Source organism: Miscanthus floridulus, chromosome 3 (genome assembly GCF_019320115.1).
Source record: "Miscanthus floridulus cultivar M001 chromosome 3, ASM1932011v1, whole genome shotgun sequence".
Classification (NCBI taxonomy): Eukaryota; Viridiplantae; Streptophyta; class Magnoliopsida; order Poales; family Poaceae; genus Miscanthus; species Miscanthus floridulus.
The window spans coordinates 130947726-130964432 of NC_089582.1; the positions used below are offsets into that span (position 1 = coordinate 130947726).

The following is a 16707-nucleotide window of genomic DNA, read 5'->3' on the forward strand; positions in this document are numbered from 1 at the left end:
TGTACAACCCACCTTCACCTGGTGTTTTCACACCTAGCTGCTTATGATCAACCCAACACCCACGAAGCCCACCCCCTGCCACGTCAGCTGCCTCATCAGCCACCTCAGCGCCAAGTAGCTCTACACCGAGATGTGTAAATGTGTAACCTGGTGCCAAAGGTCATGGCAACTGCAAACCTTTCTCCGATGGGTCTAACTTTTAAAAATATTTCAAAAAAGGACTAAATTAAAAAAAGGTCTACAACTCCCGATGTTCAATGTTATTCAATCCTCGAAAAATTGAGCTATTCAACACTATGACAACTGCATAGCAAGTGAATAATTCATTCATATTGATTATGATAAAAATACACTTATTTTTTCTGAAAACTATTGAAATGAGTTATTAATTGCATGATCACTCGCTTGCATAAATACACCTGGGTAAAATAAGTTTGGTCACCACCCTTTGCCTATGAGCCACAACCAATCAGAAACAGCGCCAACAAATATGCCTGCCAAGAGGAAAAGCACTAGCAGGTTCCCCAGAGCATTTTGTTCTGGTCCCTGCAGCCAAAACACCGGCAATGTGATAAACCCGAGCAAACTCTGTTACAAACAACAATGGCGGTTTTAAATGTTCATACACCAACCTTATAGCCTTTGGGTGCCTCGGTGAGGACGGAGACGGTGAGATGGCCGTTGCTCAGTCCAAGGAGTGACGTTAACATGATCATCCAGCCCTGGTCACCGTACTTTGCTGTGAAGTAGAACGCGGGGACGAGCAGGAATCTAGTGATGACTGCGATTAGTAGCCCCGTCCTGGATGTCAGCTTGATTTGCTCGATCAGAGGCAGGTATCTTCCGATCAGGTCAGACACGTTAAAGCTCGCAATCAAAACAAGCACGTACCTGAATTGTCAAAAGGAAGTAATGATGACTCACCTAGACGACATATGTTTTTTGCAGTTACAGATGAGGTGAATATAGTCAACTTGATAAATAAAAAAATTAAAGTAGGATTATTACCAAGAACCCAAGCTGTGCGATCCAGTGTCTTCAGCCAAAAACCCTGGGAAAATCGACAGTGTCAGGACATAGATCAGGAACATGTCCAGAGCATAGTCCATGTTCTGATGCAGCAACTGCTTGTTGCTCAACCGTTCAACCACACGATCTTCCTCAGCCTGACCAATCGGCGAGAAATTCAGCATCATGAGGTTGCATTTCAGCTGAAACAAGATTTTCTATCAGTCATGTGGGTACCAATGGATTTGGCAGGCTTTTGATGCCTCCAGCAGCAAGGTCAGCTGTGACTGTCTGAGACCCCTCAGAGGCAGCTTTTGAACGGTAGAATTTCACAATTGGCAACTTGGGGAATACCAAAGTATAAAGTAGAACGCATAGAAGCTCAAAGAAGCATGAGATCGAAGAGAACAGCACTGCAATCAATTTAGTTTCATCCATATGTATCAGTAATGGTAGGTTTTATTATAAATCATGAGGTAAATGCAAATCTGATTGTTGCCACATACTAGCTCCTTTCCGCAGGCCATCTCTGGAATTCTCAAAAGCCGCTTTTGTGAAGAACCTTAATGCTGCGGTTATTGCACCTGATGCAGCTATGCCGGCAAAGAAGGACTGAAAATCCAGATCCAAACATACCGAACAGTGTAGTAGTAAGTTGATATCAGAGTTAAATGCACTAGAGGTCCATTAACTTGTGAGGAGGTTTCGGTTAGATCCACCAACTTTCAAAGTGGTTTTTTGAGTACATAAACTTTGTACACCGTATCACATAGGTCCATATCCCTCCACGTGGACTTCTCATGCTGATGCGGTCTGCTGGCTTGTCCATCTCAAGCAACTATTGACCTTCATTTTGTCAAACATGTTGTGGGCGCCCAAGCAGGCGCCCGCCGCGGCCACGCGGGCGTGCGAGTAGGCATCGCCGCCGCCACCGCGAGTGCGTGGGCCACGCTTATGGCACACCCGGCACACCGCGCGGGACCCGAGCGCACCTGACATGCCATGCGGGTCATCGACGACCTAGCAGAAGGTCGGTGCCGGGAGCTGTGGAGAAGACGAGGCACTATAGCAGGATATGGCGCGTGGACGAGTACGTCGAAGGCGCTCGACTGGTGATGTCAGCACCTGGAATTGGAACGGGCTCATGTGAGCCCCGTGAGCCGTGAGACGGTGGCGGTGGCGGTGGCGGTGCCTGCTCGCGCGCCCGCATGGCTGGCCGCAGCCGAGCCTTGCTCACGCCCCCGCGTGGACACGACGTGCCTGCTCGGTCGCCCGACGCGTGCTTGCACGCCCACAACGTGTTTGACGAAATGAACGGTCAATATTTGTTTCAGATAGATAAGTCATCAGGCTATGTCAGCATGAGAAGCACACATGAAGGGATATGGACCTAATTGATACGGCATACAGAGTTTATGGACTCAAAAAGCTACTTTGAAAGTTAATGGACCTAACTAATGGACCTCTTGTGCATTTAACTCTTAATATTAAACAAATTCTGAACAAATGTTTCCTGAAAATTGTTGTTGCAACGGTGATTATATAAAACTGCACCTGGACGAATTCTGGGCACATCAGGGACAGATCACCAGTCATTCCGCCTTGAACATGACCGTCTGCTACGCCAAAAGCAGCAGCAATGATACAGACACTAATGAATGGGGCAATTCCACCACTTCCTGAAGACAAAACATCCAGCTACCAGAGCAAGAGCAAATAAGTGAAGATCATTTATGTGTTTGTAGGCAGTAATTAGCAGGGCTTACAATGATCACTCCAAATGAGCTCAAGAAGAATAGCATGTATCCTGCCAAGTTGCGCACCCTAGTATTGACCTTTGCCTCGTGATACGTGAATATGGCGGTTGTGGCGAGAACAAAGGGCTGATAGGTGAGAGTAATAATTCTTGTTGGATGGTACTTCTGCATTCAGAAGGCATCAAATCAGTTAATGCGTGCCTTTTTACCAGGAAGGGCGCGTTTAGTTCGGCAAAGTTTGCATTGCATAGTGCACGATTCTCCACTGTAGCATTTCGTTTGTATTTGTGAATTATTGTCCAAACATTGACTAATTAGGCTCAAAAGATTCGTCTCGCAAAGTTAAAGCAAACTGTGCAATTAGTTTTTTATTTCGTCTACATTTAGTACTCCATGCATGTACCACAAGTTTGATGTGACGGGAAATCTTCTTTTTGCATAGTGCACTTTTGGAGAACTAAACAAGGGCCAAATCAAGGTACATGGAAAACACATGGAAATAATAGTCATGTAGACATTCATACCGGGAAGAGGTACACGTAGTAATCTTCAATTGTAAGCATCCCATTGAACCCAAATAGACATCCATTTCCGAGAAGCCAGCAGATAAAAATGCCCCAATACTTCCCCTACAATCAGCACTCCTATCCTTCAGCCAACAATATATTTAGCTTATGAAAATACTAACGCATATCTTCAGTAAGGGCAACAAGGGTAAACCTGAGTTTTAGCAACTCCAATTTGTTCATCATCGTTGTCCATGGTCAGTTCACTCTGATAGCCCTACAGATCAAGAAAACAAGGGGCAGAAAGCCAGAAAGAGTGTCAAGAGTCAAAACTGGTGGTACCAGAGCTGCATACGGCATACCATCTGTATTGAGCAAGAAATTGAACTGTGTAATTTGGGAAACTGAAAGTACTTACAGGGAGAACACTGTATGACGAAGAGCCTGCCATGGAACCAAAAGGAAACACCAAAGGAACAAACAGACGAAGAGACCGAAACTGAGGGGGGGGGGGGGGGGGGGGGGGGGGGGGGGCAAAATAAAAGAAAGAAAGGTCACTTTCTGTGAAAGCTTAGGGGTGATCTAAGAAGTTGATGTCTACACGCCTAGGGTCACGTGGAAATATTATATGTCTCCTGAGTCCGCGTGTTACCACCACGAGCTGGGATCACAGTCGCTGAACAGAGCCAGGAACCATGTTGCTAATTAAAGAATCATGGCAATGTGTATCCTGACCTGTTCAGTTATCTTAAAAAAAAACCTGACCTGTTCAGCAAGAAGTGCAAGCTGCATTTCTTTCTGCTGTGATGATGGTGCATAGATTACACATTCTCTGGTGTCCTAGTCCCTTTGAGCTTGTAATCAGCCTTCTTGATTCAGGTGGCCTTAATCTCACACCATATACATCATGGAGCTTCCATTGGCATCTGTAGAATGTAAGGGAAGCTCAATTTGAAACTGAAACTACATGTAATTGAGCTTCTATTGCCAAGCACTGCACATTAGGGATGAAAACGGTATGGATATTTTCCGACCGTATTCGAGACCGAATCCGTTTAGAGGGGTTCAGATTTGTCCGTATCCGAGTCCGGATATTCAACATCCGATACCGTATCCGTATCCGAATACTAAAATCGCATATTTATGATGTCGACATCCATTCGTATCCTATCCGGCATGGCTGACACTATCCGTATTAGAATCCGAATCCGACAAAAAATATGAAAACAAATGTAATATCAGTGATATCCGTCCATATCTGATCCGTTTTCATCGATACTGCACATGAGGTAAAATTTCAAAGAGTTACACAAGGAGGGAAGGGGAGAGGATGCTGTGGGAATCCAGGACCAGAGTAGGTCGTGTTCCCCAGCTGCTCTGGCGGGCCAGGTGAGACCTGGGGACGAGGAGAGAAGGGAGCATCAACATCAGTTGCATCAAGCATTCGACCGTGCACCCCGGTGGTGGTGTGGTACCGCCGAGAAGGTGAACAGGATGAGGGAGGGAGGGAGGCACTGCAGGTGCCGCCATGCCCTGAAGGAAAGCTGTTTACCAGTGCTGCAATTTCTCTTTGAGCTCTGCTACTGGTCAAGCAGATCTCCTTCAAGACTTCCCGGTGTCATCTAGTCTGCTGCTAGAGCTTACTGATTGGCTTCAGAAATATTTGCAAAATTTTAAATTTTCAAATCTGGTTAGCTTGAAGCTTCAGAAGTTGTCCACGACAGAACTGTTTCAGTTTTCACTTCAAATAATACACAACCAATTTTTACACAGTACTAGGGGAATGCGAAAACATTATTTACAGGACACATGACAATGAAATGAAGATAACAGTCGGTATTCGGCAACAACAGACTGAATAATGTTCAGCTGCTATTGTAGTGTTGTACTGAGCCAGTTCCAAGGTTTCAAAAAGACGAACAAAAATAGATGAGCATTCTAACCGGCCACGTCATTTCAAGAATAGCTGCTGATTGGCAAAATGACGTGATACACAAAGCTAGTTTCAAAAAGACGAACAAAAATAGATGAGCATTCTAACCGGCCACGTCATTTCAATAATAGCTGCTGATTGGCAAAATGACGTGATACACAAAGCTAGGCTTGCACGTAATTTTGAAAAACAGATCCAGTTGGGCAATACACAGAAATGTCGATAAATGGTCACCAGGAAAGTCACCACCCTTTGCTAGTGAGCCACGACCAATCAAGAACATCCCCAAATGGATCGTCTTCCTTGAGGCATGCTTGGGATCGTCTTCCTTTCAAAGCATGCTTTTGGTTCAATTCAAAGGCCCTATGGATCTACAGAACAGGTAGCACTGTACCAGTCACGCTAAAATGGATATGATGACACAGACTGAGTTCTCTAGGAAGTAGGAAAACAATAGAGCCCTTAGCATGAGTGGCCTGTAAAATATAGAAGAATATGTTGGGCACATAAAAAGGAGGAGAAACAGCAAACAAGTAACAAAAGATGGAAGGCCCAAGAGGGAAGCCAAAAAAAAAACAGAGGGGGCAGAAGGAAGCGAGCAAACGAAGATATGTGTAGAAGGAACATTGCAAAAGAAGTGGAAAGAAAACAACCAATGAGGAAATTTTGATTGAACTTCTTTAATTCAACTTTGGAAGCCTAGTGTATGCATTATTAAATGTCTCGAACACTTGCGCTTGCAACATGAGCTTTCATCGCAACATCTCCTTGCCGAGGTCGTGCGTCGCGGCGGCCATGACATCGACAACGGCCACGATCTTCTGGTGGAGAACGGCGGCGTCTACCGCACCCCAGCAGCACCTCGGCGCGCGTGGGGACGGGGCACGGTGCGCAGCAATGGGGGCGCAATGCACAGTGAGCTGGAGCGGGCGTGGCGGGGAAAGAGCGCAGCGCGGCAACGGAGGGGGCACGACGCTGCAAGGGGGAGATGTGTAGCGCAGAAAAATGGGGTGTGCAGCGGGGAACACGGCAATAGCGGGCTCAGGCGCAGCAGCACGCGATGGGCGAGCACCGGAGTAAAAGATATTTTTGAGAGAGAGATGGGAAGACGCAGAGGGGAACCAGGCCTGTTGGGCCGGTAGCGCGTAGGCTCGGAAAGCGGTGTCTGTCCGAACCTGCTCCTGAGCATTAACGGAATTACGGAAAGAACAACGAAAATATTTTTTTGCCAACAAGAACATCGAAAACATTGTCAACTCTGAAGTACCTCGAGTCGAGATATTATCATGATGCAAAATTGATGTGTGATGGCTATCTCTCCAGAGACTAAAGTTTAGTAGATGTCACATCAGGTATTTAAGTACTAATTAGAAAGACTAAACATGAGTCTAATTAGTCTTAATAGATTCGTATCGTAAATTAGTCTCAATCTGTGCAATTAGTTTTATAATTAGTCTACATTTAATACTTTATGCATGTGTCCATACATTCGATGTGACAGAAACTAAATTTTAGTAGGTGGAACCTAACACCCGTAGCAGATTCTAAAAGGTATACTGCGTGAAGTCCCTACTCCGTGTTATATAGTAGCGGTTGGCCGTGGGATTGTGATCGGGTCGCCATGTACCGTCGCCGGTGCTTGCCATTCAGTGAAGCCGGGAGGCAGAGAAGCTTGGGCTGGCGTGTAGGGTTTTTTGGAAGGCCCAGACCCATCGGCTCTAGTAGGCAAGACCGTGATGTTTCATGGACTGGGCTTTTGGTACAATCCCACAAGAAACGGATTCAAACGGGGAAACTCTTTAGTCTACCACCGTTCAATTCAGATTTAACACGGTCCAGATCACGCGTAGCTCACCACTGAATCGCCCATAAATGATTTCTATATATATACAGACGAAAAATCTCCTATAAATGATTCCTCAAAAAAAAAATCTCCCATCAATGCACATCGTACGATCTCAGCCGCCCAATCTCAATCCCACGGCTGGGCTGCTCCCCGTGGCCGGCGCAGCCCACCACGAGCTTGAATAACTTCCTACTGCTTTCGAATCGTCAGTAACCGCCCCCACGTTTAAAGCTTTGGCATCCAACGATGTGCCTCTGAGTCGTCAGAGAGTGGGCCCCACTCGTGCAACCCTCTTAACCCCATCCGCAGGGGATATTTAACTTTTTATCATCATAACGGATGGCGCCTCCTCCAATAGCAACTCTAGGTTTGGCGCTACGCTTTTAGTAGTAGAGAGAGAAACGATACACATTTACCACTTTTGCTCGCGTGGCACGCCAACTCCGCTGTCCAGCTCGGATCCAAGTCAGCATGCTCAAGTAAAAAGACCTCCCCCGCCCCTGGTGTCTTTATCCTCCCCCGCGCGGCCCGGCCCACTCCACTCTCCCTCCCTCCCCCATCTTTCTTTGCTCCGTGCAATGCCTGCCCGTCACCGCCGCCGCCGCCGTGTAAACCACCGCATTAGGATCTGTACTGATGTATGGTGTAATAAAGTGACAATGTATGGATGAATCCAGTGACATGAACCAGCAGTACTAAATCTAGTGACATTAACCAGCAGTACTAAATCCAGTGACATGAAACACACAAAGTTTTGCCACACACATTGTTCTGCCCACACACACTGAGCTGGCCACATACATTGTTTTTGGCCACATACATATCCATGTTTTGGACAACATAAGGCCTTAGTTACACAAAAGAGACATTTTTTGGGCCTTTACAACCAAAATGAATTTGTCCTTGATGGTGCTCTCATTTTTTTTTTCTTTTTGTTGGCTGGGATCTTCCTCACCTTTGTAGCTAGCTGCTTCTTCCTTGGAGTCATTTTCTTAGGTGGTGGGTCCACAGATGCACTTGCTATTTCATTTACCTCATTCACAACTTATAGATCCCAGCAGAGATTCCTGTTGAATGCAAGACATGTTATCGGAATGGCAACAGTAAGTTTTGGCCAAACATGTATTTTGAAGTAGGGCATACCTTCTAGTTGCTGCAGTGGTTGAAGGTGGTGCATGCTCAACCTCAATTGGCGCCACATCTAGGACTTCTCTCTCTGCAGCAGCTGCAGAAGCTTTAGCTGCAGCTTCTAGAGCCTCCTTTGTTGCCTTAGCTGCTGCTTCTTTAGCCACTGTTGCCCTTGTTCTTGTTGTATTTCCTCCACTAGGGGTAGGATTTGTCTTGCCTTTCTTCCTTCTAGGTTTAGGGGTTGACTTTTTAGTTCTTTTCCTGCAATGTAGTTGTTAGGGTTAGTAGTTAACAGTTAGAATTATATATAACAGTAGGGGTAGTACATTACCTTTTTTGGTGCCAGTCAGTGAACACCTCCAGCTTCTAGACCTGTGGCCATACTCACCACATCTAGGGCATTTGACCTGTCTTGTTGCTTTACCACTTTTCTCAGATGGAGCCAAATGTCTTTTCTTCTTCTGTCTGCCTGAGTCTCTCTTCTTCATATTTGGTGGGAACAACTTGAAGCCCTTGTCCACCTTTGGCCATTGTCCTCTATCTGCTATGCTGCGAATGATCCCACGGTATGTAGCCTGGAACTTCTCAACTGAGTAGTAGTTGTGCACATACATGTCCATATTGGGTTGCCTTAGGGTTGTGATTACAGCCAATGCATGTGGGCAAGGCTTTCCAGTCACTTGCCACTCTTTACAAGTACAGATATGTTGTGTTGGATACACAACATGCCTCCTAACCTCCTCATCTTTGTAGATCTCAGTCACTTCTGCTTCCTCTAGGTGCTCTTTAGTCACTTTCAGATGGCCTAAACCCCTAGAGGCTGCATTGAGCTGATGGATAACTGCAGGTAGAATTCCAGCAGACAGAGCATTAGCTATTGAAGGGGACCATGACGCCTAAGAGGGGGGGGGGTGAATTAGGCAACTTAAAAATCTAACTCTAAACTATGACCTCTTTTTCTAACCTTAGCAAAACCTATGCAAAAGATAAGCTATCTAAATATGCAACTATGGTTTTGCTAGTGTGTTGCTATCTCTACCGCAAAAGGAGTAATACAATCAATGTAAATGCAGAAGCTAAAGAGCAAGGTAGAGATATGCAAACTCTCGTCGACGACTCTGATATTTTTACTGAGGTATCGAGAAGCGCGCAAGCTTTCCCCTAGTCCTCATTGGAGCCCCTCGCAAGGAATCCCTCGCAAGGGCCAAGCTCTCGGTCGGGTAACTCCGTGGATAGCCTCGGACCTTCCCCATGCGCAAGTGGGTCTCTGACGTGCCTTCCAGCAAGCCTCTCCTAGATGCTCCCCGCCGTCTTCACTATCAAGCTTCCGGCCGAAACGCCGTGGGCCTTGTTCCCTCTAGTACACAGTGACGGCCACACAACAAACGTGGTTGGTGTGATCTCGCAAGACTACAAGCCCCTCCGATGTACAACAATGGTGCGCATAAGCACCGAGTGGTAAGAGGTATGCAAACCTCACTAAACACTAGGCCTAAACCTAGAGCAAGCGCATAAGAGGTGGTCTAATCAACCTAAGCACTTCGTAAAGCACCTACGCTAATCACCTAATGATCACTAAGCACTATGCAAGTGGAGATCACTAAAATAGTGTATCAACACCCTTGATATGTTTCCTTCGCTCCACACCCTTCAAATGGTCGGTTGGGGGGGGTCTATTTATAAGCCTCACTGAGAAAGTAGCCGTTGGGGACGAAATCTTGCTTTTCTGCTACTGACCGGACGCTGATCACGTCCTGACCAGACGCGTCCAGTCGTCCCGACTGTTGAAGCCACGAACAACTAATCGAACGCTACCAGTGTCCGGTCACCTGCCACCGGACGCGTCCGGTCGTATTTTTGCCACTTTGGAACCTCTCTGTACTCGACCGGACTCTGTTGTCCTGCGTCCGGTCGATCTGCCGCTAGTGTCCGGTCCAGCGTCCGGTCACGCCTGTTGCTGAGCCTATTGATCGGGGCATCCGGTCACTTTCCTCCAGCTTCTGGTCACCTCTGTGAGCTCGTTTCTTCGCGATCTTGCGTACGGCTTGGTTCCTATCTTCGTGCTTGGACTTTGCTTGATATCTTGGGTCTTCTGTTGTGCTCCTAGGGTCTTGCTTATGGTGTTGATCATCGGATCATCACGTCGTCTTCGTCCAAGTCACGTCTTGCATCCTATTGAACTACAAAACAACCACTTACAAATTTATTAGTCCAATTTAGTTGTGTTGGTCATCAAACACCGAAATCCAAAGTAAATGGGCCTAGGGTCCATTTTCCTTACAATCTCCGACCAAAACAAGCAAATAATAAAAATTTAGAATTTAAAAACTATCTACTTGCTAGGATGCAATGCAAGGGGCAAGATTATATGATGCTAAAAGATACTACTTGTAAGACTAGAAGATATCACTTGAACACTTATCTTGCCCTTGCAAAAATCCCCATGTGGTATTATGGATCTAAGCCATAAATTCTCTGCATTACATAGGCTAATCCATAATCCACTATCCTCCCTTTCTCGGACCATTATCACTTGTAGACACCACTTATAGATCATTACCACTTGTAAATTATTATGATCTAGCTTTTGGTTCTATAAATTAGTGCTTGCTTTTGGTCCTCTAAATTTCTCCCCTTTGGAATCAAACACCAAAAAGGAAGACATTAGTAGCACAAGAGAGAGTCAAACTTTGTGATCCTTTGTGTGTAGAGTGGAATATGTCACAAAAATTAACTCTCACATTATATAGATTAAGCTCCCCCTAAAAATATGCATACATATGGTAGAAAGCAAGGCATATGCATATTTGGCAAATTATTGCTCAAGGGAATTTAATCGATGTAATGCATAGAGAAAGCATATAAATATCAAAATGAAATCAACATGATGATATCGATTTAGAAATACCACATGTGAAAATCAATTTGATTTCTACCACTTGCAATAGGTGATGAATATTTGAAGTATGATGCTTAACTCCGGGGACTTCATTTTCCTTGCAATGAGACTACTACACACATGATAAGCTTGAAAAGGTGTTAGTCTCAAAGCATTCAACTTGTAGAGTAACCTCCCCCCTAAATTTATGCACACAAGTGTGGGATACTTGTAGATGTCATGCACATTGATTTTAGAAACAATAATACCACTTGAAAGATGACATCTCATGAATGTGAGAATCATTTTCGAAGATGATATTCGGGAGAAATTATCTACAATTTGGACTTTGGCACATATTAGGTAAACATTCAAAAGACAAGCTATGTGTCGTGCTCCTAAACACTTTTAAACCATGTAGGTTTGCTCCAAGGGTTAAGAATGAAATCGAGCAAGCCTACCATAAGATATACCTAGTGTATGCATGACAAAAGTTATAAGCATGCAAAAGCAAACATAGGCATGAAAAGTAACTAGATGCTTAAAGATACTAATTTGTAAAAAATACCACTTATAGAAAATACAAATTGATACTACTTGAAGGAAATTGAATCTAGTTACCTAACATGGGAAGGGGAATTTAGGTCTATAGTATTCACTAACCCACTTGGTAATGATTTTGTCTATCATGATGCACCCCATGAAATACACTCCATCATGATGCACCCCATGAAATACACCCATACTTTGCCAAGTCTCCAAATTCCTCGAAGTCCATTGGACTTCTCACTTCCCTTTTCAGGATCCAAACCTTCTTGGTGCTCTTCATGTTGGAAATGATTTCCTTTGGCACCCAAAAGCGTTTGACCCCATTGTTGGCTTGCTTGTTCACCTTGATGGCCACCACCTTGTCATTTTTCTTCTTCTTTAACAAGTATGGTGTGGAGACCTTCTTGTTCACCTTGTTGGTGTAGGTGTTGGAGAGCTTGCTTATTTGCTTCTTCTCTTTCTTCTTTGCTCCTCCCCCATTCTTCACCTTGCACTCATAGGACTTGTGACCTTCCTTATGGCACACGTAGCAAACCACGGTTTGTCCTTCATCAAGCTTCTTCACTCCCTTGACGGTGTTATTTTGATGAAGTTGGGCTTGCTTCGTCTTGCCTTTCACTTGAGTCAAGTCCTTGGTGAGGCAAGCTATTTCTTGCTTGAGTTGCTCATTCTCTTTTGTAACCTTTTGTGTGCATGTATCTACAACAACTTTCTCAACACAAACTTTGTTGCACAAGGATGAGTCTAAACATAAATTATTACAAGAAGTAGAGGCATCCTTTTTAGACAAGTTAAAAATAAAACTCTTTCTTTTAGATGCCTTGGTGGAGGTTGTATTAACGGCTTCAAGATTAGCAACTTTATTAGTTAGCTCATCACAATATTTGCACATAGTTTCCATTTTAGCAAGCAAACTTTTATAAGCATCTTGTGAGCTAGCTAACTTTCCTTTTAATTTTTTATTTTTCTTTACAAGTTGCTCATCATTGATTGTGCATGCATTTGTTGTTGCACTAGCCTTAAGTTGCTCAATTTTAGTAGATAGTTCAACATTGAGATTAGCAAAGTTCTCATATTGTTCAAACAAAGTTTTGTATGCTTCTTGTGAACTATTTAGCTTTTCTTTTAATTTTTCGAGCTTCTTTTGTTGACTAGTGCAAACTTTAGCATAATTAAGATTTTGTTGCATAATTTCATCATAAGAAGACATTTCATCATCACTATCACTCTCACTAGAGGATGAGCTTTCGTTACCTTGTGCCATAAGGCACACACGAGAGGACCTTGATGATTAGTGCTTGCGGCCCCGCCTCTTGTGATGGTGTTCTTCTTTACTTGAAGAATCATCTCATGACCTTATTGATGTGAGGGCTTGGTTCTTGCATGCCTTCTTCTTTGTCTTGGGTGTGGGCTTGTTTGAACAAACTTCCACAAAATGCCCCAACTCACCGCATCCATAGCATTCTCTCTTTCTTTGCTCATTTCTTTGATTGGTGAAAATGAGATCTTGGATTTGGATGGGCACACCCTTGACATTGAGTCTTTGGATCATCTTCTCCACCTTGTTGATTAGTTTGATTGAATCTTTATCAAGGTCGGAGGTGGAGGAGGAAGATTGATCATCATCACTTGAATCTTCATCATCATCATCATTGTCGTCCTCATCTTCTTCTTCATCTTCACTTGAGGAGCTTGAGCTTGAGCTTGCCTCAACTTGCTTGCCCTTTATCTTCTTTTTCTCGCTACATGCGAGAGCTTTGCCTTTGCTTGATGAAGAGGCTTCTACTTGACCTATCTTAGTGACATTTCAAATGCCACTATCTTGCCAATGACTATGCCCGGAGTCATGATGCTCAAGTCCTCTATGTTGTGAAGGATGGTGATGATGCTTGCATATTTTTTTGTGGTAGCACGGAGATGATCTTCCTCACGATGTCTGCATCATCTAGCTTTGTTAATCCTATTGAATGGAGCTCATTGACAATTAGATTCAAACGAGAATACATATCACGAACAAGCTCATCATCATTCATTGTAAAGGAATTAAAATTTTGTTTAGCTAGACAATATTTTTGCTCACGGACATTAGATGTGCTGTCATGGAGCTCTTGAAGTTTTAACCAAATTTCATGTGCTGTATTTAAAGTGAACACTTGGTTAAACACATCCATACTAAACGATTCAAATAAGCAATTTTTTGCTCTAGCATTGAAATGCATTTCTTTTTCATCACTCTTGGTGGGTTTTTTTGGATTCTTAATGTGTTTCATCCCATCACGAGTGACTCTCCAAACTCTCAAATCAACCGCCTCAAGGTAGCAAGCCATTCTAGCTTTATAATAGGGGAAGTTAGTACCGTCAAAGTGCGAAGGCCTAGAGATATCCACCCCAACCACTCTAAATGTCGTCGGCTCAACGGCGGTTAAGCCAAAGGTCCTAATTGAGCCAACCGGCTCTGATACTAATTGAAGGGGACCATGACGCCTAGGAGGGGGGTGAATTAGGCAACTTAAAAATCTAACTCTAAACTATGACCTCTTTTTCTAACCTTAGCAAAACCTATGCAAAAGATAAGCTATCTAAATGTGCAACTACGGTCTTGCTAGTGTGTTGCTATCTCTACCGCAAAAGGAGTAATACAATCAATGTAAATGCAGAAGCTAAAGAGCAAGGTAGAGATATGCAAACTCTCGCCGACGACTCCGGTATTTTACCGAGGTATCGAGAAGCGCGTAAGCTTTCCCCTAGTCCTCGTTGGAGCCCCTCGCAAGGAATCCCTCGCAAGGGCCAAGCTCCTGGTCGGGTAACTCCGTGGATAGCCTCGGGCCTTCCCCACGCGCAAGTGGGTCTCTGACGTGTCTTCCGGCAAGCCTCTCCCGGATGCTCCCCGCCGTCTTCACTATCAAGCTTTCGGCCAAAACGTCGCGGGCCTTGTTCCCTTCGATACACGGTGGCGCCCACACCACAAATGCGGTTGGTGTGATCTCGCAAGACTACAAGCCCCTTTGATGTACAACAATAATGCACACAAGCACCGAGTGGTAAGAGGTATGCAAACCTCACTAAACACTAGGCCTAAACCTAGAGCAAGCGCATAAGAGGTGGTCTAATCAACCTAAACACTTCGCAAAAGCACCTACACTAATCATCTAATAATCACTAAGCACTATACAAGTGGAGATCACTAAAATAGTGTATCAACACCCTTGATATGTTTCCTCCGCTCCACACCCTTCAAATGGCCAGTTGTGGGGTCTATTTATAAGCCCCACTGAGAAAGTAGCCGTTGGGGATGAAATCCTGCTTTTCTGCTACTGACCGAATGCTAATCACGTCCTGACCGGACGCGTTCGGTCGCCCCGACCGTTGAAGCCATGAACAACTAATCGGACGTTGCCAGCGTCCGGTCACCTGCCACCGGATGCGTCCGGTCGTATTTTCGCCGCTCTAAAACCTCTCTGTACTTGACCAGACTCTGCTGTCCTGTGTTCGGTCGATCTGTCGCCAGCATCCGGTCCAGCGTCCGGTCACGCCTGTTGCCGAGCCTATTGATCGGAGCGTCTGGTCACTTTCCTCCAGCGTCTGGTCACCTCTGTGAGCTCGTTTCTTTGTGATCTTGCGTACGGCTTGGTTCCTATCTTCATGCTTAGACTTTGCTTGATATCTTGGGTCTTCTCTTATGCTCCTAGGGTCTTGCTTATGGTGTTGATCATCAGATCATCACGTTGCCTTCGTCCAAGTCACGTCTTGCATCCTATTGAACTACAAACAATCACTTGCAAATTCATTAGTCCAATTTGGTTGTGTTGGTCATCAAACACCGAAATCCAAAGTAAATGGGCCTAGGGTCCATTTTTCTTACAGCTATCTTCATCCTCTTTGCAAAAAGAGTGAGTGTCTTCTCTCTAATAGCATCAGCCAAGTGGTGAACAGGTTGATCCTTGTGCTCCTTGATCCAAGCATTCCAACTCTCAGCCAGATTATTGTTGACGTAGTCATATTTGATGTCTGGACTGAACTTGCTCCTTGCCCACAACAGGTTGTGATGTTGTTTGAGCCAGTGAAGCACATCTGGACTAGCATCTACTACCTTGTCAAAGAAGTACTTGAACTTGTGTGGTGTATATGCTCTAGCAGCAGGCCACATGTTCTTGGCATAGACATCTCTTGAGTAGTACTTCTTCATGTTTTCCATCAAATGCCTAAAGCACTCCCTCTGTTCACTGTTAGGGAAAACCTTGGCAACTTCAACTTCAAGGCCCTTGCAAGCATTAGTGCAAACAACTATCTTGTCCATGGGGCCTATTGCCTTGCTCAGTTGTTCCATAAACCATGTCCAATTTTCCTTTGTCTCAGAGTCAAAAAGTCCAAAGGCCAAGGGGTACATCCAGTTATGCCCATCCAAAGCTTGAGCTGTAGGCAGGTGTCCATTCCAAAGTCCATTCAGTGTTGTTGAGTCTATACTAATATAGGGCCTGCATCCATTTCTAAAACCATCAATTGCGGCCTTCAAACAACAGAAAAACCTTTTGAAATGAACCTTGTCCTCCACATTCTCAGTGTCTATCTCCAATATACTCCCAGGTGACCTCATCTCAACCTCTGTCTTGAATCTGTACAACCAATCAAATGAATCATCCCATTTACTAAACAACTTGTTGGCTGTCCTTTGTCTACCATAAACTATAATCTAATATGGGATCTCTATTTTGTACTTAACTTGAAGCTCGTCCTGTACTGCCTTTGGACCCATGCCAGGCTTCCTCTTGAGTAAGGGTATGGTCCTCTCTGCCACCCAAGCCTGTGATGCCATTGAACACCCAGGGACTCTAGCTCTATAAGGACAATTGTGAATGCCTTTATTTATTTGCACTTGCAAAATAACATAAGACATCTGGAAGTATGATCAGATTGGCCCAATCCATTGGCTCTGGTATATCAGCAGGCACGGATGGAGGTGGCGAACTACATGTATCACCAATGCCCTCTGCATTCTCAGGTGCATTAGAACCACTGCCTCCTACATTTCCAGGAATTCCACTGCCTTCACCAGTAGTGACACTAGATGCACATCTACGCGTAGAACTATCATTACGAGAGTA

At 44.6% G+C, this 16707-nt stretch overlaps 1 protein-coding gene across 2 annotated transcripts; it reads right to left on the minus strand.

Moving 5' to 3' along the window:
- Window positions 1–359: 359 nt before the first annotated feature.
- On the minus strand, window positions 360–3769 carry LOC136546959 (equilibrative nucleotide transporter 3-like). 2 transcript variants are annotated; one of them, XM_066538914.1, is made up of 10 exons: window positions 3690–3769; window positions 3486–3548; window positions 3290–3394; window positions 2775–2930; window positions 2563–2706; window positions 1515–1620; window positions 1246–1421; window positions 1009–1166; window positions 633–891; window positions 360–546 (listed from the first exon to the last, which is right to left on the minus strand). In XM_066538914.1, exons 1-10 carry the CDS (start codon window positions 3720–3722, stop codon window positions 439–441), a joined length of 1308 nt encoding a protein of 435 aa, XP_066395011.1. In that variant the 5' UTR covers window positions 3723–3769; the 3' UTR covers window positions 360–438. The 2 variants fall into 2 exon arrangements, with proteins under 2 accessions (XP_066395011.1, XP_066395013.1); XM_066538916.1 differs by lacking the exon at window positions 3690–3769 and having other exon boundaries at window positions 362–546; window positions 3290–3414; window positions 3486–3527.
- Window positions 3770–16707: the final 12938 nt, after the last annotated feature.